Genomic DNA, 22,557 nt, shown 5'->3' on the forward strand with positions numbered 1-22,557 from the left:
TGATTCCCATCAGCATGCAACAATAAATAAAATAAAGGTCCATTGACAACTAAAAAAAATATTTTAAAAAATGATTAAAAAAACCCCTTGATAATAAAAAGGGGGAATTTCAGGGACAGCATCAAGATGGAAGTGCAGGGCATGGTAGGCCATGCCCTTTCCAAAGGGAGTTTTGATGAGAGGGAGTATAGGCACTCCAAGAAGAAGTGGGTTGTGGCTATGAGTGAGAAGAGGACTCCACCAGGAGACAGGATTTTAGGTCACAATATGCCCAGCACATCTCTCACCTATGTTCCTAACTTATGATTTACACTTGAATATCTTTTGACTAAATTTTGAATTTTTTTCTTGTGATTTTTGCCTAGTAATTTCTGAGTTTGGTTGGGCTTAAAAATATTTCACAGAAAAAAATAATCACCTTTACAATAAAAGTAGTTTATCAGAATTTTAAGCTGCAATGCATTCACTGAGAAGAATTTTTTAGAATTCCTACTGTCAGTTTGAGAGAAAGTTCTATTTTTAAAAAATTTCATGCAGTTAAGAATCTTATTATACTTTGATTTCAATAGAGAACAATATTTCAGAGTTTTTATGCTACTTCAAAGGCTTTAGAGATTTCATTAACTAGCTAAATCAAATTTAGAAGAATCGTATCTGGTTTTCCAGTGAAGCATTTCTCACATTTAAAATCTTTGATTATCTTAATAGGATTAGAGAATTATTATTATCTTCTTTTTATAGGACTTTAGGGGGAAAAAATGGAGGTTTATGGGAGAAACCATATAGGAGGAAAGGTCTATAATCTTACATATCATGGCCATGATAACCTTCCCTAGCATAAGTTTGCCGTTCTGTTTTGAGTCTCATAAAAGGCCAGACTTTATCTATATGAGCCTTTTGTGTAGCTGGAATGTACTTCATTTTAAGTGGGAAACTCAAGATAATAACTAAGGACTTTTTATGCCAACATGGGTTACAATGCATTGGCAATAGATCAAATAAAAACAGAGGAGCAGCCTTTACATACAAAACAACAACAACAACAACAACAACAACAACAACAAAACCAGGACATGAGCACTTCTTTTAAAGACCTAAGTTCAACAGCCTCTCCCTTGTACCTTTCTGTCCAAAGGAACAAAGGCTGTCTTTTCTCTTCCTTTCAAAAATGCTCCCATCAATTTATAGCTAAGTTTCAAACATACCTTTACTTTGCTGCCTATTTTCTCATTGTCTTCTAGTAAGTTCTTTTTTGCCCCTATATTTCCCATTCTGTAGGACTTTGCGAAAGGGTCAGGCAGTATTTCCCCATCTTGGACCATCTTTCCACTTAGTCTTTGGCCTCGAGGGCTTGGGTAGCCTGACCTGCAGAAACTATTCAGAAAGTCCAGGGCAGCATTGCTATGATATTCGGGAAATGAGATTGCCTCTCTATGCCCTCAAATACTGAAATGCTTAGAGTCAACTGGTGACATTGTCAACTGTCAACCTGCAGAAACTATTCAGAAAGTCCAGGGCAGCATTGCTATGATATACGGGAAATGAGATTGCCTCTCTGTGTCCTCAAATATTGAAATGCTTAGAGTCAACTGGTGACATTGTCTAGGTTCACCAGATCACACTCACAGTCCCTGAACAAAGTCCAGTGTTCCCTTTGGTACACATCACTTCGGCATGATCTCTAATGGGGACAAACTCATATATTCATTTCTGTCCTGGTCTTCAGAACATTTTTGAAAATTATGATTCCATTTGTAAAATCTCAAGATCTTTTTTAGCTTTCCTATGGAAAATTGGGAACTTTCTCTGAACCATAAAATTTAGCTTTCTCTAAAATGCATTGAAATGGGACATATTGCCCCTCCCCACCTTTTTTTGTTGGATCATCACAACAGAAGGGCTAGTGAGTGTCTAATGGGGACTGAGTCCCAGAGAAATAAAGCAGCATGGCCCAGGACCCACAGGTAGCTGGTTTATAGTGTAGCTACCTGGTGTTTGCTCAAGTGACATGACCAGTAAACTAACAAATAGGTCTGGGTAATAGAGGACTGGATTATCACCATGTCCACAGAGCTCTCAGCCCTTCTTCAAGCTCCATAAGAAGGGTCATAACTGAAACACAGGGTGGGAAGCTCAAAAAAATACTTGTCAGCTTTCTTTTCCATAGGTGGCAGCAAGCCACCACTACCCACCCCACCCCTGCTGTAACAGGCTCCTTGTCCTTCAAGGAATTGAGGTATTGTTTTATTATTGCTTGTCACATCATTCCTAGTTCTCCATTTGTGTCTCAATATCAATATACCTCCCCCCCAAATAAAAACAAACTATGAGACTTTTATATTTTCTTCTTAAAAACATTTTTAGACAGTGTTCATAAATGAGATAATAAAGAATTTGAATTCTTAGAACTAATCATATCTGTATAGGCTTCCGAAAAGTGATGTTATCCTAAAGGAAAACTAAATCTTTAGATCAGGACTTTACTTTCTACCTAGACCTAGCCCCACAATAGCTGGTCTCCGTTCTTCATACACTGCAAATCTATCAGTCCATCAGACTTTCTGTGTTTTCTTAGTAGATTCTGGGATTGAACTTTGGCTGGAATTAATGGTTAACAGTTAATAATGACCAGTGTGGCTAAGTGCAGCTTCGGCTAGCAGGCATTCTAGATGTGAGTTTGCTCAGCTGCTAAAGCAAATTCAAGTTCTCTAGCTGTCTCTGTGTGTGTCACTTGTCGAGTATACAATAAAAAGATCCTAAATAAGTTTAGTGTATTGAAAAAGCTAGTTACTCTCTTAAGGTACATTTCTGATACACAGAGTTTTTAAAGACTTTCCTGGATATGCTGTATGAAAGGTTACTTAACGTTAAAAACCAGGAAAAATAAATATTTGAGTGAGCATACCTACACATGCTTATTTAGGAAAGAATAAAGACCCCTTTGGAAGAAGAAAAACACCCTTATTGAGAATTGCAGCAAATAAGCAAACAAGGTATTTTCAGGTATGATTTCAAAAATTATTACTTAACATTTCTCTTAAGCAATTATGCCTTGAAATGTTTTATTTTTCCTGCAATGGGGGTTTTAAAATATTTGCAATAGAGAATGATAGATTTTTAATATGTGTTTGTTTTCGCATTTTTACTTAATATATGTATAATAAATTTGAGGGAAGCATAATGAAAGAAGAGTGAGAGTTTATACTCAAAAATAAAGTATTTTGCAAATTAAAAAGACATTCTAGAGCAACCTTGAAGGATCAGAAGGATTGACTTATCTCTTAGGCCAGTTCATTTTTCACAGAACAACGCTATCAGTGCTTAGTTGGGGTAAGTGCATCTGTAGATAACTAAGTCAATCTGCTAATGTCTTCATTTGCCCTGAATTTTTTTAAATAGAAAATAGAAAATGTTATAAGTAAGAAATTGCTCAGAGACCTTTAAGAGATATAGAAAGAGACCTCAAATATGGAAAGAAAGGACATGAACTGGAAGAGAAAGTAAAATTGAAAATTCGGGGTGAGGAGAGCAGATGGTCAGAGCATCTGATTAATAGTGAGCTGGAGGCGGAGAGAGGGCCAGAAGAAAGGCAAGGGAGAGAACCTGCCCTGTTAGTTTGGGCTTCTACAGGGCTGTGACAAGGTGTGGAATGCTACACACCCACCCTGATGAGGACTTTCGGAAATTTTGAAAAGATAAAATTCAGAATCATGATAGGATCCCTGTGAACTCTATTTAATTTACTACTCCCTTCACTTCCTGTTTCTTATAAATTCTGATGTCAGTAAAATAATTATATAAATATATATACATATGTAATATAACATGTATATAATTATATGTATGCATACATATATATATAAAAGAGAGATCTTATTATTTATTCATTTATTTATTTATTGGTATTGGGAATTGAAAATAGAGGTTTTTTTTACCATCTGAGTTATATCCCCAGCCCTTTTAATTTTTTTCATATTGAGACAGGGTCTCATCAGTTGCTTAGGACCTTGAACTTGCAATTCTTCTACCTCAGCCTCTTGAGTTGCTGGGATCATAAGCATGTGCCAAGACATAAATGGCATAAATATACTTTTCATGTTCTAAAAACGTGCACATTTTTCTCTTTGTAGGATGATCTTATTATGCCAAATGGTACATTTCATTTTATTTGCCTCTGTTTCTGGTGGTAAGTAAATCTTTAAGAATGGACTGGAAATAGCTTAATTTATTGGTCTGTAGAGTGGGAAACAAGAAAACTTAGGTCTAAGAGAGAAAATTGCAATATGAGCTGCAAACATGTAAATAAATCCCATGCTATTTACTCCAGAAAACAAAATAAATTGTTTTATTTATCCTTCACTTAAACCTCCAGGAGTTTTCAAAGCAGGTGAAGAATAACAGTAGAAATCTATATCTATAGCTGTATCTATATTATATTTTTATCTTCATACATCTCCATCTACCTACTTAACACATATAAATGATAATGAATAATAGCATTAAAAAAGCAGAAGTCTTGATTTGCCTCATTGATATTTCAGTTTTCCATAAGCAGTCAGTCAGTTCAATAATACAAACACTGAACAGTGACTTTGGCCTGAAAAATGTCATACAAATATGCATACATAATTTATGCATTTCAATAATATATTGATGTTAATTCTCCACCCTATGTTTCATCCACTAAATTTGTTTATAAATTACTTAACCAATATTCAGTAGAACATATTAACATAAGTACTTTTAGACCCCATGTTTATTCTTTATTCTTATGAAAACATAAGCATTCCTTTAAAAAATTACTTAGGCATATTGCATTTAATTTCTAACTATTGTTAAACTTTTGCCAACTTAAAGACCTTAAAATAAGTCTCAACAAATTTCAAAGTGTGAACATTATACAGAGCATGCACATTGTGCAGAGCATGTTATTCAGTTACAGAGGAACTGAGTTAACAACTAAAAAGGTAACAAAAATGTAGCTGGAAAAAATCCTAAATGTTTAAAAAAGTTAATGTTGAAATACTGAAAACTTTCCTAAAGGACTTGGGATAAGACAAGATTACCTGTTGTCACTTACCTTAAATATTGTTCTGGAGAACCCAGTCAGCAAAGTAAGGAAAGAAGAAGAAATAAAAAGTAAAAGATCAGAAGAAAATTAACTCTGTTCAGAGATAATTTGATTGTGTACCTAGAAAACTCCAAAACAATACCACATAAATGATTATAGTTAAATTTAAAAAGAAATCTGAATGCAAATTCAATACTCAAACCAACAAACAAAAACTCATTGATTTTTAGTGGAACTAAACATCATGTTTGGATTTTAAAAATCAGTCTGCCTTTGAAGTTAAATGATCCAATTAGTAGGAGATATAGCCTAAGAAAATGACCACATTTATTGTTTTAAAGCCTACTAAATTTACTAAGTAATTAATATTCTTATTCAAGTAATATTTTAATGTAGAACAATTGCTTTGTATCAGAAGCATAACACATGGTCAATAGAAATACTTTGAGGTGAGAACACATCCTCAGTTCTTGGGAGGCTACCATACAGATGGGTTGGAATGAACAAAGAACTTGGGGAAAGGCAATAAATTTCCAAGTCATTCTTGAAATACTTGCCATTTGGTGGGGGATCATGCTATATTTGGAGGTTATGTGTATGCTAGGTCTGTGACAGGGACCTTGATCTCCTTCACTCCCACAGATCTCTATGATGGTTCAGTGAACACTGTAGATTCCATTCTTGGAGTAAATATTTCCAAACACATAAACTAAAAATGGGTAGGATTATTGAGAAAATCAATTACATGGAAATATAATTATTTTAATTGTAAAAAAATGTGATATGAGAAATGGATGCAGTTCTTAATCACTGTTTTATGTAACAAGATGCAATGGTGGGCTTAAAAGTAGTGAGACAGATAAGGAAGATCTGAAATGTCTGCAACTTCAGTACTTTTAAAAAATCTGATTGTTATTATGAAAAAGTCACCGATACCATGAATACTAATGTAGTCTGTTGCTTATGTTTATAATCGAAGGCAACATTCCAATTAGATGTTAGTAAAAACAAAGATAAAATTTTCCCTCACCAAGTTCATAGACTGATTCCTATAAGCCTCTTGTAATAGTTTTAACTGCTTTATACTCAACTTTTTTTTCCCTAGATATTTACATCATAATGGTTGTTATATTTTATTCTGCGTGAATATTTCCATTTGGGTTGTGATTTTTTTTTAAGATTTTTTTGTTTGTTTTTTTAGTTTTTTTTAAGTCTTTTTTTTTTAGAGAGAGAGAATTTTTTAATATTTATTTTTTAGTTTTTTGGTGGGCACAACATCTTTATTTTATTTTTATGTGGTGCTAAGGATTGAACCCAGCGCCCCGCGCATGCCAAGTGAGCGCGTTACTGCTTGAGCCACATCCCCAGCCCCTGCGTGTGATTTTTTAACATTAGGGAAAAAAGGGTGCACAGCAGTACCTCTCACTAGGAATATGGCAAGATTAAAAACTACAACCTCAATGACTAAGAATCAAATGACCTAAAAATGTTACATACCATGTGGGATGTTAGATCTCTTATAACAGGAAAAAGAATTTAAATTTTACACAATGTAGCTTTTCAATAGTGAGATGTCATTCAGGCAAAGGTACCATTTTGTGATTTATTTTCCCCCATCTAAGGCCACTCATTCAAGAAACTGACATGAAAATGTTGTTTGCTTTGATATCCAAGTTCAGGCCCACCTTCTGTTAAGTAGACCTGTTTGCCTTGCCTCTGTCAGATTATTATCTAACTAGACACATGCCCAGGAAAATCCATGGTAACTTGTGCCATGTGTTGCCTCTCAGGATGTGTGACAAGGCTGTTCAAAGACTCCTACTTTCAAGGAGGGGACATTGCTACTGTGTTTACACCGAGTGCCAAGTACTGCCAAGTGGTCTGCACCCACCACCCAAGATGTTTGCTCTTCACGTTTATGGCTGAATCGTCAGCTGAAGATCCTACCCAATGGTAAACACTGATGTTTTCACACAGAGGAACTAGATTCACAGGCCAGTTACCTACTAATAAGTTTCCATCTATCATTTCATATAATGTACAGTTAACAACCTGAAAATCAATTGACCTTCAGTTGAAATATTAAATATGACAGAAAAATGCTATTTAGGCAGATTAGGGGGGGAATATTAATGCTTTTGTGTGGCTTTTCCAGTCTCTTAGGGTGTCAATAGTAAGGGTGCATTTTTTTCCCTTTTGCTTGACTTTTATCCATCTTCATCTTTCTGCTTTTCTATTAATTGATACTATTTAAGTGAGAAGTTTCTTCCAACTATTAGAAAAATTAAACATTGATAAAGATGATTTTTTTAAATAATGCAATAATAAAGGAAGCCACCAAGACTTCCTTTACCCACCTATATATGTACATATGTCTGAACATTTCAAGTAATTTTAAGACATCATGACATTTCATCTCTAAGCACTTTAATGCACATTATTTGGGGCTGGGATTGTGGCTCAGCAGTAGAGCGCTTGGCTAGCATGTGCGAGGCCCTGGGTTCAATCCTCAGTACCACATAAAAATAAAGACAATAAAGGTATTATGTCCAAAAACTTCTAAAAAAAATGTTTAAAAAATTTTTTAAAAATACATTATCCTACCCAAAAGAAAAAAAACTTAACAAGAATAATTTTATATCATCTCACTCGTCCACCAAATGTAATTTACAGCAATTAACTAGAATCTCATCAAAATTACAAATTGCAGTTGGTTGTTTTATAAAACACTCTGGCTGAATTTTTAAATCTTCTAACATTTCACCCAGCACTTTTGTTAACAAGGTAAACTCAAAAATTCAGTAATTAAGGCTTTCTGCAAATTTAAGTTTCCAACATCTTTGTGTATAATGCTACATCCACAGATATTTATATAGTATCCTGAACTTACAAAGCTTACAGAAATCTAGAACAGAGATCAGCAAGCATTTTATTAAAAAGGCAGAGAGTAAATGCTTAGTCTTTCCATGTCCAAAGGCAAAATCAGGGACATCATGTAAGTACATCATGTAATCATTTATAAAGATGAAAACCGTTCTTAGCTCTTGGGTATTACAAAAACAGGCAGATTTTCGGCAGTATTTTAGCAACAGGCCATAGTTCACCCACTCCTGTTTGTTGCTTGTTAAGGAATATCATATGTGGTCTTTTAAATGTAGCAATGTTGAAATGAAAAACAGAGTCACAGTCTTGCTCAGAAAATATTTGTTTGGACTAAATATTTGTTTTGGCAAGAGATGTTGGTTTCCTCCTCTTTGGCTTTCGGTGTGATTTTAAGACCTGTTATTTTAAAAAACATATTTCCACCTGCTAATGCTATTTCTAAAAAAACAGGTTTACCTGTGTCCTAAAAGACAGTGTCACAGAAATACTGCCAAGGGTGAACATGACAGGAGCGATTTCTGGATATTCTTTCAAACAATGCCCACACCAATTAAGTGGTAAGTCTTGTTGGAACTGATCAACACTGGCTATTATGACAATGCATATAATTATATCAGATATGGTTTTATGGCTATAAAACAAAAGAAATCTGCTATGTGGGAATAAATTCTTCTATTGAAGTTCTTTCAGTGTAAAAACACACATATATGCCTCCCCACCCCAAAGCAACACTGCAGTTTATTAGAATTTCTTTTTCCCCATAAAAGGACTCAGTTTTCTTCATTCACTTATGTTCTTTCACCTTTCCAGCCTAAAAGCTTCATGGAAAGTCTTTATTATACATGCTAATTCAAATACGAAGACTGAATTGACACTTGTCTTAATAATGATAATAAAAAAATTCCCAGATACTTGAATAGGTTGATTATTGAAACAGAGTCAATGGAGTTTAGGAGAGCCTAGGTCAGAAAATCAAAATGCAAATTAACAAGTCTAAAATTGCTGCACTATGAAAAGAACTTTAGTAGTCCTAGATATTTTCATGTAAAGTAGGGATTAAGCACATTAAAATAAAAACAAAGGACTTCTGAGGAAAACTGGGTGAAGAGATTAAAAGTTCAAGTCAGAAGGGACTGTTGAAAAGTTAGAAATTTTACCATTGTCCCTGGGATCTGGATGGAGGCTTCCCATATTTCCCACTTGTGATTTCCAGCTTGCCACAGAGATGTTTACATGGACCTGGACATGAAAGGAATGAACTATAATGGCTCTATTGCCAAGAATGTTCGAGAATGCCAAGAGAGATGCACAAATGACATCCACTGTCACTTTTTCACATACGCAGGAAAGGATTTTCCCAGCACAGAGCATCGGTGAGTAAGCTAAAAGCTGACCTGAGGGAATGAAGACACCCAGAGAAAAACAAACTGCTGACTCGTCAAAAAAAAAACTTTCATCAATCTGAGGCTAAAATTTATTAACTCCTAAAAGACATTCACAGAATAGCATTAACTGCTTTTGTCATGAAAGTTCAGTTAAAGCCCAATTTGCATGAGTTTAATTTATGATATTCTGTCTTTTAATGACATTTTTATAAAACATGTGTGTATACCCATATCCTCGATAATTTCAAAAGTGCTCCATATTTAAATTGGCAATTCTGAAACAGTTACAATTGATCTGATTGCTAATTCTCTTCCCAGCCAAAAAGATGGTATAGTTTAACCCTATAGAGAAAAATAAGTAAATAAAAAAAAATCTACTCATCTATTCATCACTTCTCTCAAGCTGTCATTTTACGGATGAGGAAATAAAAGTTTGCAAAATTCACAGCATCCCTGAGGGCTTCATGGTGGTGCTAAGACTCAAGTCAGCTGCCAGTCACTTCTCAGAGGATGTTCTTTGGGGTTAATTCCTTAACTTCATGCTTAAGTCCTCTCTCCAAATGGTTGTTTCCTTTCTATCATCTCATGCTTTTTCCCACTTGCATTTGGAAGAATAAAATATTTTTCCATTTTTATCTTTATTCAGTAATATTTGTTTGCTGAAGTACACCCAAACAGGGACACCAACCAAAATAACGAAGCTCCGCTATGTGGCATCTGGATTTTCACTGAAATCCTGTGCGCTTTCTAACCTGGGTAACTACTGTTTTCTTAATGAGGTGGTTGAAAACCATTGGTTGGAACAAAGCTGATGATATGGGCAATGAGGCTAACTTTAGATACCTCTCTACACTCATTGATGAAATGGATCAGTGATCTTTTGCCATTTTTGTGTGGAAAAAAAAAATTTGTTACATCCTATATAGAGTTTATGTTTAAACTTCAAGTTTAAAGTAGTCACTTCATATTTTTTCTAAATTCAAAAAAAATCTTGGGGTAAATTTAAATATTTGAATGTGGAATTTACAAATACCGTGACTGGAATCTTCACTATTCCGCTGGCATATTGATTTCCTAACACGGATTCTCCTGTCATCTAGCTTGTATTAGGGACATCTTCCCTAGTACGGTGTTTGCAGACAACAACATCGACAGTGTTTTGGCTCCAGATGCTTTTGTCTGCCAACGCATTTGTACTCATCATCCCAGTTGTCTGTTTTTTACCTTCTTTTCCCAAGAATGGCCAAAAGAATCTCAAAGGTAAGGAGTTACAATTAAGGGTCATTTTTCTTTTTAAAACAGTGGATCAAAATCTGTCATGAAACATTCTGAGTAACTAAAAAAAAATTAATGTAAATGTCTATATTGGATTAAAATTGCAAAAAAATCCCTAGCTCCTCTCCCTTCTTATTCTGCACCTACTGACTGCAGATCCAATGTTGCCAAGGACTTTTCTTAATCTTCAGTTTGGGAGGTCTCTACTTGTAGCAGAGGGAGGGTTGTATAATTGTCCACAGAATGAAGATAATAATCATGACTGTTAAGAGGCAATTGAGTCTAACATCATTTGAAATAACTGAACCAGGAGCAGAAATGTCAGTGAAAGATGGGATCAATGTAGGGAAGGGATATAAGCCTACATCAAGAGTACTGGAAAAAATAAAAGAGTATTGGGGTGGTGGCAGAGAAAGATTCAAGCATGGAAACCCTGTTTCTCTACTGATGAAAGTTAACAAGGGAACCACATAAAAAGCAGAGGAAATTTCTTCCAACTTCAAAGGAATACTTGCTGGGGCTGTTACTCTTCACTAACAAGATTCACTTTTAAAAAGAAGTAATTTAATTTTAAAAACAATATTTTAGTCAGCATCAAACCTAGATGCTATATAGCTGAACTAGAACGCTCAGAGCCTTTGGCATTTGCTTGACCTGGTTGCCCACTGTTGAGGAGAGCATTACCCCCAGAGCATTCCAGCCAGGCAAGCTCTGGAGTCCTTTGCTCATTCGGTAAGCCTCGTTTCCTGTTGGGTGAGATTGCAATTTCAGGATCTATCACAGAAACATGTATCTGTTAATTTCATTTGCTAAACAAATTTAACACAATTTATTTGGTGCCTATTATATATCAGACATTTTTCTAGGTATACCGCCTAATGAACACAAACCTTAACTTCTTGGACCAGGATGGAGATGATAGAGTAGTGTTCAGATTGGGACATACTTTCATCTAGAGCCAATAAGGGTTGCTGATGGATTGGATGTAGTCTGTGAAGGAAAGAAAAAGTCCAATATTTGGGGCCCAAAGATTCAGAAGGATGGAAATACTAATAGCTGAGTTGTAGAAGATTTCATGAAAGGCAGAGGTCGGGGGAAGAGACACCTATTAGACATCTAGGGAAAAATATTGGATAGGCAATTGGAAATAGAAATCAGATTCAGAAGGGAGGTTTATGCTCCAGATCCCTGTTAGGGAATTCCCAGAATATAGATGATAATGCAGACCATCTCATAGGTGAGAACATCAAATGATTGAATGCAGACAGAGAAGAAAGGATGTCCAAAGATAGAGACTTAGAGCCTCAGAAAATTCAGAAATAGGAAGATGACTGTCATTTTATGATAATTGCTTCTCTTTTCCTTTGTCCTATTTGTTTCTTTTTATAAAGTTACCAATAAATATCTATGAAAGGAGCAATACATTTAATTCTTTTTTTTAGAGAGAGAGAAAGAGAGAATTTTTAATATTTATTTTTTAGTTCTCGGCGGATACACCATCTTTGTATGTGGTGCTGAGGATCGAACCTGGGCCGCATGCATGCCAGGCGAGCACGCTACCGCTTGAGCCACATCCCCAGCCCTACACATTTAATTCTTAATAGAGGGTTGATAGGCACCTGGTGACCACAAGGCAAGATTTGACTATTTAAATTTTAATGAATTAACTTAATCAATTAATTTAAATAAAGTTAAAAATTTAATCCCTCAACTGTACTAGTCACATTTCAAATGGTGGAAAGCCACACGTAGCTTGTGGCTTCTGCATTGCATGGCATAGAGAATTCAAGAAGGTTCTGTTGGACAACTCTGCTGAAGAGGGATTTTGTGCTGCCTAGGAAAAGGCACTCCCTTCAAGGAAGATGCTGCCAGAGTGCAGAGTCAACAAAGTATGTCACTCATCCACTTTTAAGCTGGACCAACCCTGGACAGGAGACTTCTAGGTAGCATGAAAATTCTTGATACTTTGAGATAGACTAGGAGTGTTGAAAGGAAGGAAATAAAGAAGGAGTATACTAGGAATACCGACAGTAGAGCAAGATCCGAAAGTTTTTAGAACTCCCAATGGCTTAGTTTTGAGATTTTTGTCTATAACACCCGAGTCATGGACTGTGACTCACAATCCATGAAAGAGACTTTCAAAATAGGAAATAGGAACATTTTCACGCCAATGTGAACTGTCCTTACTTTCAAGATATGCTGTAAAAAAGTTATTTTCCTCTGATGTGTGTTATGTGATATATTGATATCTCCCTTTTTCATATCAGAAATCTCTGTCTCCTTAAAACATCCGAAAGTGGATTACCAAGTACACGCATCAAGAAGAACAAAGCTCTTTCTGGTTTCAGTCTACAAACCTGCAGGCATAGCATCCCAGGTGAACCATGAGCATACTTTCTTCCTGTTGAGATCAACCATTCTCGAGGAGATGGATGTGTGGTTCTGTGTCTCATATCCGATATGTGATTTGTTATCTAGTCTTCTGTCATTCCTCATTTTACCATGACACTGACTTCTTGGGAGAAGAACTGGACATTGTTGATGTGAAAGGTCGTGAAGCCTGCCAGAAAATGTGTACTGATGTCATCCGCTGCCAGTTTTTCACCTACTCCCCACCTCAAGAATCATGCCATGAAAAGAAGTAAGACAAAGGGTCAAGTCCATAGATACACCCATCCCACCTCTTTGTGAAGGGCATTATGTTTATACTATTTTGTTTCCAATTATAGGGGCAAATGTTACTTAAAACTTTCTTCCAATGGCTCTCCGACTAAAATACTTCACGGGAGAGGAGGCATCTCTGGATATACACTAAGGTTATGTAAAATGGATAATGGTGAGTCTAACATCACTTGAAAAAAATATATCAGAAGGAGTTGTTCTACACTGAATGTGGCATGACTAAGGTAGTCAATAATAGCCACAGAGAGAAGAAATGGGGTAAAATAACAAATCTAGCAATTTTTTGTCATTTGTTTTCTTTTACATAAGCTAACCATGTTTTAACGGTATAAAATGATTTGACTAAATTTGACATTGCCTAGTACGAATTGAACATGTGTTTAAATTCAGAGCATTTATATGACCAGCACTTTATGATGAGATACAGACTCAGGCAACATTTGTATAACTGACTCTTGTTCTCAGGGCCAAGGATCTTTCTTCTTATTCTTGATGATTGAAATATCAATCATACCTTGGTAAATCAAATTATTCACTTTCCTCTCACTAAAGATCTTCACTGAAGCATAAGTAACCAGCATGTCTTAAAAATTATGCATTTATTCAAGAAATACTGAAGTAACTTGTTTTTCAGAGACTAATCATTCTTTCAGATTTCCCTGCAAAGTTCTGCAGACTTAAGAATACTGGCAAACATATATAAAATCTTTTTAATTTATAATAATGAGTGTGGTTGGTTGGAAGTAAAAAGATCATCCAGTTTATACAAAGCTTATAATTACATAAATAATAATAAAAATCAGCTCAGTACTGTTTCAATCCTAGCAGCTAATTTCTGAGGACAATAGCAAGAGATGGTTTGTTGGCAAATAGAATTGTTCTAAGGGACAGAATCCCATTGGAAAGAAGGTCCCACAAATACTTCTCCCTATATTATCATAACATCCTGTTAGACTATTTGTTTTGTTTAGTGTCTCAAATTTTAATGAACTATAAGATGAAACTGAGATTATTAAGTAAAATGGAAATGATATTCACATCTTGTAATAGTTTAGAAGTATAAAAATCTTTTGTGTCAGATTATGCACTATACTGAGAAAGTGACTCAATACTTAACTCTTGAGAACTTGTTCTGTAGCATATACAAATGTTATGATGTATCCAATATCAATATCCAAACTAGCAAACTATACCTTACTATATATAGTTCAGAGAGGCTCAGAGGAGAATCTTTGGGTGGCCTATGACTCTTTAGAAAGCAAGTCAATTAAACTGTTATCTCATATTTTCTCTATTTTCCTCACAATAAACTTACCTTAAAAGGATCACTCAAAATAATTCTGTTTTTTCTTAATTTAACTTCCTATCATTGGAAGCGGCACATAGCAAACTTCGTTAAGTGATGCTGCTATAGTTTAAAAATTGAACCCAACATTTACTTCGATAGCCATTTACTTTACTTGCAGATTCTATTCCTACCCCTCCTATTTCACTTTCTTCTCTGTTGAATTTATAGACCCTGACCAGTGGAAGTTATAGACTATATCAGGTATAGGTTGATAGCTCAGGAGAAAATAAGACAAACAAAATCTTACACATTTTTAGTGCAGCACCTTCTGAATTTAGTAACTAGTTTTTATTGCACTGTATTAGGTGAAATAACACCCTAATATAAAAGAGAAAATCTGAGCTTTTTATCATGTCCTGTCATTGATCCTTAATATAGTTTGTTATTGGAAGATACCTAACAATGCCTAACGGAAGCACTTCTTAATACCAAGTATAATGGTGAAAATCAAATTTTTAGAATTTTCTTTAAACTGAGAAATAAAATAGAATGAAAATCAAGATCTATGTCCTATACCTGATAAGCCTTTGATTGAGTTATTTATCACATATCTTAGTTATCACTTATCTATTAATTTTCCTAAACTTTGCATTTATGCCACTTTCCAGCTTGGAAATTATAAAGGCTTCCAAAAAATTCCAGGATATAGTTAAAATCTTCAAAATGGTCCCCCGAAACTAATTTCCACCCTATCCACTCTTAAATGAAAGTGTCTTTTCAGACATACAAAACCCCATCATGCTCATTCTCATCTTAGCTTGCTGTTGGCTGCTGTCCACAAAGTTTCTTCTCTTATTCCTTCCTTCAGTTTGACATTTACCCCAGAATCTTACACTCATTTTCCCATAAGAGAAAAAAAAAATCTAGAAAGGCAACTTTACACCCACAAAATTATCGAATAGACCATCTTCACTCTCAGAGTTTCTGATGTGAGGTGAGGCTCAAGAATTAACATTTTAAACAAGTTCCAAGGTGATGCTATTGGTCTGCAGACCACACTTGGCCAATACTGCATGAAAAGAACCATCAGTGAGACTACTTTGTGGTATCAGATGAGAGCAGCAGCAATTTTTGGAGCATGTAATTACAAGATGACTTGGCCATTCCACTTTCATGTGCATGTTTTGCTTTGTCAACTTAATGATGAAGTCTATTCCGCTCAGGGTCATGGTAAACTCTTGAACTGAAGGAAACTTTTCTTCCTTTTGTTCCTCATGGAGCATAGCCACTGGTGGAAAATGCAGACACAAGAAACTCTTTACTACAATCTTTCTGTTGTAGAGTGCACAACCAAAATCAAACCCAGAATTGTTGGAGGAACTGCGGCAGTTCAAGGCGAGTGGCCATGGCAGGTAACACTACACGTCATGTCACCTATCCAGAGACACCTCTGTGGAGGCTCCATCATTGGAAACCAGTGGATATTAACGGCTGCACATTGTTTTTATGGGTCAGTATAGTGCTATTTTTATTAGTTGGCTATCTTCAAGCCACTAGCATATTAACAAATACCTTAAAACGTAAATTATCCTATCCTATTTGTGACATGAATTTTTTACCCTTTTTAAACTTTAGTAGGAAAAAAAAAAAGCAAAAAGGAGGAACCATTCATGGTCTACTAGCATTAGAATGGGTGCCAAAACATGACGGTTCATTTCCAATGTAAATGCAAACACATCCCCCTACCCCACCTCCAGTCCAGAAAGGCTTCATTATGCATTCTCAAATTGGATTCCCTGGGTCACTTTCAACATTGGCCAGATATAAAAACTGCATCTGGGGGACTATATGAATGCATGTAACCCAGGGAATTTAAGTTATCAAACCTCCTCTTAGCTGCTTCAGTATCCCCTGAGTTGTCTTCAGACAGTTTTATGGATTTGCTTTAGTTATTGTTTTCTTATCGGTGTGTAGCATACTCATAACTCAAGAGGTCAGTAGTCCTCTTCACTTTTTTAAAAAAATATTTTTTTAGTTGCTGATGGACCTTTATTTTATTTATTTACACTCGGTGCTGAGAATCGAACCCAGTGCCTCACACATGCCAGGCAAGTGCACTACCACTGAGCTACAGCCCCAGCTCCCCTCCTCTTCACTTTTTACATATGGGGAAACTGAGTACAGACAGTCCACATGAATATCTCAGAGTCATAGCTGGGCAATGGCCAGGATGAAAGTAATACCCAGGACTCTTCATGGGTTGTGTATGCACGTACATGATGGAGACTGGAAAGAGGCTTCATTTTGTGTTTAGTTAAATGCTAGTCCAGTACTTTCTTTGTATGGGGAATATGTGATTGAAATTTTGGGGATGAAATCTCTTCTTTTGACTTAAAAAGCTATATTCTTGGCAGAAAATATTAGTAATACTAGCTAGTTAAATAGCAGCCAAGAGGGCTGGGGATATAGCTCAGATAGTAGAGTGCTTGTCTTGCATGCACAAAGCCCTTGGTTCAATCCCCAGCACCACAGAAAAATTTAAAAAAAAATAGATATGCAGCTCAGAATGTTTGGAAATGATTTAGTGAAGGAAATTTTTCTTCCTTTATTGTTTTCTCCTCAGTATAGAGTCACCTAAAATTCTGCGTGTCTACAGTGGCATTGTAAATCAATCGGAAATAAAAGAGGGTAGTTCTTTCTTTGGGGTTCGAGAAATAATAATTCATGATCAGTATGAAATGGCAGAAAGTGGATATGATATTGCTTTGTTGAAACTGGAAACAACCATAAACTACACAGGTATGTAGCATTTTAAGTGGGAAGTTGTCTACCAAGGTGACCTAGATAAAATGTTTAACTTGACAAGATCCACGGCTTGACCTTACCAATGAGACTCTCCAGGGAGAAGATCTAGAAAGCTAGTCTTTCACCCTGTTAAGACTGACACACTTGTCTGGTTATGCAATCATATTTTGAGAATTTGGGTGAAAAGGTAAGTCTTCTTCAAGCTTTATTTCAGTGCATGGGACAACATAATTTTATAATCTATTGGAATATTAAGAATGATTTAGCCTAGTGTCTTCCTTTTAGGATTATAATATGTAACACTCATTAATAATAAATAAAGAAAATAATATAAATAATAAATAAAGAATACAATACAAAGTGAGACAAGAGAGTCTCTTCTGGGAAGCAAAATATATATTATTTCTGATAACTAAAACTATGATTTTTAAAATTTAGACTCTCAACGGCCCATATGCCTACCTTCCAAAGGAGATAGAAATGTAATATACACTGACTGCTGGGTGACTGGATGGGGGTACAGAAAACTGAGAGGTAAAAAATGATGTTCTAAGATATACCGCATCCTAAAAATAAAAACAATAGTTTAAGCACAAACTTTTCTACTCCACCACATCATAGTTAAAATGCAAGTCAAATAACTATTCAATTACAGAAAGTATATTAAAAAAATTGGAAAGAAAAAATACCCAAGTAACAATGATATCATGTCTGTTTGATTAGGAACTTTAAGTGTGATTAAACCTCTTTATAGACTATTTTTAATGATGTTTAGTGGGAAACTTAGCACTTTTCAATAGGTCCTAGCTTATTATCCAATTATTTTCTCTGGGAAGTAATTCTACTTAGAATCGTAATTAATTTTTAAATTTAATTAAATTAACAAAATATACACCCAATAATAGGAATAATGTCTTCTTTGTACTCTGCAATTATAAAATTTCTATGAAGCAAACCTAATAATTTTTTCTTTCAAGAATTTTCGCAAAAGATATTCATTTTTAACATCCATGTATGTATATATACATATACATATACACACACACACACATATATATACACACATACATACTGCACTTACATATTGTACATATGGATATATTTGTTATATGTAGTATATATGTATTTATTATATGTGTGTGTATATCATACATATGTATATTTAGTATATATATTAGTATATATGCATATATATGGTATATATATATGTTATATACATATCTGTATATATAGACAGTATATATGTTTATTCCACTAAAAATATAAAAACAATTTTTTTCAGACAAAATACAAAACACTCTTCAGAAAGCCAAGATCCCTTTGGTGTCCAACGAAGAATGCCAGACAAGATACAGAGGGCATAAAATAACCAATAAGATGATTTGTGCAGGCTATAAAGAAGGAGGGAAGGATGCTTGCAAGGTAAGAGGGTCTTCTCCACCCTCGGAACGTCTTCAAATCAGAATGTCTGGCACATTTCTAAAAAGTAATCTTCAGCCAATGAGCAGGAGATGCTGGATTTGAGCTACTTTCACGGAAATCTAAATGAGACAAACGGGATGCATTGAGCAATGGGGTTTTTTTGAAGTTTATGAAGGGCCAGGACAGAATTTTAAGCAAAATCCCTCTGAACAAAAATTTATTTAAGATGGGTAGTGACCAGGACATTTTTGTTTTTCTCCCCTTTCCATAGGGAGACTCAGGGGGGCCCCTGTCCTGCAAGCACAATGAGGTCTGGCATTTGGTGGGCATCACAAGCTGGGGGGAAGGCTGTGCTCAGAGGGAACGGCCAGGCATCTACACCAACGTGGCCAAGTACATAGACTGGATTTTGGAGAAAACTCAAGCCACATGAAGGAGTCTCCAGGTGCCTTTTGTCCCCTGAACGGCAGGCCAGATTGCTCCCTGGAAGAGGGAAGAGGATGTTGTTACCCCTGAAGAAGAGACCATGATCCCAAGTCTCCTCCACAGTCACAAGCCCAAAGGGTGTGGTATTCGTAAGAAAATACCCAGAGGAAAACACACCGTCATTTTCAAAACTCCCATTCTTGGATAATCACAATTGTTTTCAGCACCTAGCTTCTTGCTTTCTGATCACACTTTCACTCAGTCAAAGAAATTTTTGAAGATTAAAATATGGCAGATATTAGCAGAAAAGGATCAAGTACTGGCACCAAGGAATCAGGTAGAACTGCTAAAAGAAACCACCACAGGAAAAAAAAAAGATGCATTCAATGAAAGTGGTAACTGGAAGAAATGGAAATAAGAACTGTCCCCATTAATTTGCAATTGTCTATACTCTGCCTACACCAACACGTTTCTTCAATAAAGAATTAGATTGAATTCACTGACAAGATTTTAGAATGATCAGAAATTCTTTTCTTTCCAATGTTTAATACATATATAGTTTTTCAAATCAGATTGGGTAGGCACAAACTAAACGTGAATGTGAACAAAGACTCCAGAATTTCTCTATAGGAGAAGGCTGGGAATAGCAATTTACCTGGAAGAGAAACCTTAGTGGACAAATGTTAGTGATGTCCTTTCCTGGAAAACCATTTGTAGATAGATGGTACATTTCATTGCAGCATTCGGGGAGCAGGATACTGATGGAGAGAAGGGAAGCCAGCCAACCTCCTTCCCCAAGGCAAAGCAGTAGTGGGTGGAAATTAATATAAAATGCATACATACTACAGGGAAAGACAATTGGGAGCAAATCGATGGTGATAGTAGCAAGTTTAGCATCTCTATACGGTTCCCTGTATTCTCAATACTGGGGTTTTCTCTTTCCTGTAAATATTTACCTGGTTACTATTCTGGTATGGTTCAATAACCTAGAATTTGAACTGCTTTGATCTGTGTTAATAGCTCACCAATTCATCCAATATGAAACATATTTATTGAACACAATTACGTGATAGTATCAACCTGAGCTTTGGGGATATAGGGTGAGTAAATGATTTGTTCCTAGTTTCATGAAGTTTACTGTCTACTTAGCATGAAGAACAAAATAAAAAACTTACACCCAATATATAATGCTAAACTGAAATTAGGAGGACTCACCAGGTTTTATGAGATGAGACAGGAAGACAGGTACTTGGGGAAAGCTCAAAATTAGGATAAAAAGAAGGTTTTCCTGAGGAACACAAAACAACAGCAAACCATGTAAAATAAGGTATTATTATTTCCATTATAACCACATTATGTTGTATTGTACAGGAGGGGGGAAAAAAGACAAACCAGCTAATATTTTCAATTCATTTCTCCATTTCCCCACTAGATGGCACTTTTATACCTCTGTTAAATTTTAAAGCAGCGTGTGAGCAGAGTCCATTTAATTTATATGTTGAAATAAATTCTATGTATATGTCATATCTGGGAACATTAAATCAAATCAACTGCTTCAATCCAAATGTGTTTGACTTTTCAAATATAATTGTAAATATCTAGTTCCTAGATAGCACTTTCTCCTTTAAACCCTATGTCCATAAATCCCTCAATCCCAAAGCCTCCCCTACAGACTCAGTAGTCTGAGTCCCTGGGTGAGAGGCCACACTGGGTTGGCATGTACTAAGCTGTCCTCCACAAACACCTCTGGAATGGCAGAAGGAGTGCTGGCCCGTGTCCCACCAACCTTTCCCTGTTGCCACCTGCCTTCTAGCGAGTGTCAGTGGCTCAGGACCCCTCTTGCCATCTCTCTGTGGTTTCCCCTTTAACTGTGCCATCCTTCCCACCCTGCTATGTCCCCACACCTCTCTACACATCCTCCACACCTGCTTTGCAGGATGTGGGCAATGGAATTCTCTCCGTTGATTACTCAAGGAATTATTTGGATCATGTTGTATTTAAGAAGCAATAAACCAAGATAAGTCATGTTGGTGCACAGCTGTAATCCCAGTGGCTCAGGAGGCTGAGGCAGGAGGATCATGAGTTCAAAGCCAGCCTCAGCAACTTATTGAGGCCCTAAGCAAATCAGAAAGAAGACCCTTTCTCTAAATAAAATATAAATATATTTTAAAAAGGGGCTTGGGATGTGGTTCAGTGGTTAAGCACCCCTGGGTTTAATCCCTGGTTTCCCCCCCCCCCCCAAATTATATAATTATAGAAATTCTATTGGTTCCTAATAATAGAAAGGAAGGAAGGAAGACAGAGGACAGACAGGAAGACACACTTTGAATATATTTCCCTCAAAGTGTTCCTAGGGCAGCAGTATTGGGGCTTGGTCCCTAGTGCAGTGATTGGGGGAGGCTGTGGACTTCTGGTCAGGGGGATTAATGGAGACTGTAAGGGGGGGAGGTGTCAACACAGAGGATTGTGGGACCTGTAGTCTCTTTTGACTTTCTGGCTTGAGATTTGACCTTTTGCTTTGATAAACTAGTCTTTCATAATGTGCCACTCATCGGAACTGTCACCCTCACCAGAACTGAGCCCTTGGAGGCACCTTGCATTTGAATCTCCAAAACTGAGCTAAAACAAGCCTATTTTCTTCATTAGTAGCCTATCTCAGATATTTCCTTAATAATGATCCAAACTGACTGATATAATCTCCCTTTTCTGCCCCACCCCCCACCTAACACACACAAAACACACACACACACACACACACACACACACACACAGACAATATGGTAATAAGCTCTCCAAGACTCAGGGACGAGGCTTCTCCCTAGAGGATGTCTTACTAATTCTGTTTCCTTTCCCCGCCCCCCAACATTGCCAGGCCCAGCTTCTGCATACTCTAACTGCAGGGTCCACAGGGGCAAAGGCAGATTTTGGGGGGCTGAATCTTATAGTGTTCTGTGACTATGACATAGAAAGCCTTCCAGCTTTCTACGGACCTTCAATCAGAATTTGGTTGTCCACTTCATGTGAACAGAGAGTTTGAGTATGAATATCCTCCAACTTGTGGACAGTGTTTCACAAGTTATTCAGCTGGTTAGTGATTCAAAATGGAAAAAAAAAAAAAGAGAAATTGTTCAAATTTGATGACAAATTATAAGAAAGGGAATGTACTCTTAAAAAGCATTATGAGGTAATTTTCCTCCCATGTTCTCCCTCCCTACCCCACTTTGAGTCACCCCCCCCCTTATATCAGAGAAAACATTTGGCATTTGTTTTGGGGGTGATTGGCTAACTTCACTTAGCATAATCTTCTTTAATGCCATCCA

General features: G+C 36.2%; 1 protein-coding gene across 3 annotated transcripts; it reads left to right on the top strand.

The window, feature by feature from the left end:
- The first annotated feature begins 2,666 nt into the window (after positions 1-2,666).
- F11 (coagulation factor XI) lies at positions 2,667-19,743 on the top strand. 3 transcript variants are annotated; one of them, XM_013360280.4, is made up of 15 exons: positions 2,667-3,003; positions 4,131-4,186; positions 6,862-7,024; positions 8,405-8,511; positions 9,168-9,327; positions 9,986-10,095; positions 10,440-10,599; positions 12,882-12,991; positions 13,093-13,255; positions 13,344-13,450; positions 15,926-16,094; positions 17,208-17,383; positions 17,828-17,923; positions 18,672-18,811; positions 19,083-19,743. In XM_013360280.4, the coding sequence occupies exons 2-15, from the start codon at positions 4,132-4,134 to the stop codon at positions 19,242-19,244; spliced, it is 1,878 nt and encodes a 625-aa protein (XP_013215734.2). In that variant the 5' UTR covers positions 2,667-3,003; position 4,131; the 3' UTR covers positions 19,245-19,743. The 3 variants fall into 3 exon arrangements, with proteins under 3 accessions (XP_013215734.2, XP_077887194.1, XP_077887195.1); XM_078031068.1 differs by lacking the exon at positions 4,131-4,186 and having other exon boundaries at positions 2,668-3,003; XM_078031069.1 differs by lacking the exons at positions 9,986-10,095; positions 10,440-10,599 and having other exon boundaries at positions 2,668-3,003.
- Positions 19,744-22,557: the final 2,814 nt, after the last annotated feature.

The sequence above is a fragment of the Ictidomys tridecemlineatus genome, chromosome 14 (assembly GCF_052094955.1).
Source record: "Ictidomys tridecemlineatus isolate mIctTri1 chromosome 14, mIctTri1.hap1, whole genome shotgun sequence".
Taxonomy (NCBI): Eukaryota; Metazoa; Chordata; class Mammalia; order Rodentia; family Sciuridae; genus Ictidomys; species Ictidomys tridecemlineatus.

What these genes read in the sequence shown, in the direction of transcription:
- F11 (XM_013360280.4), top strand. Translation starts at nt 4,132, where the DNA reads ATGATCTTATTATGCCAAATGGTACATTTCATTTTATTTGCCTCTGTT. An exon ending in ATGCCCACACCAATTAAGTG is followed by an intron (nt 8,512 to 9,167) that starts GTAAGTCTTGTT and finishes TGTGATTTCCAG; the next exon opens with CTTGCCACAGAGATGTTTAC. An exon ending in GGGGTACAGAAAACTGAGAG is followed by an intron (nt 17,924 to 18,671) that starts GTAAAAAATGAT and finishes AATTTTTTTCAG; the next exon opens with ACAAAATACAAAACACTCTT.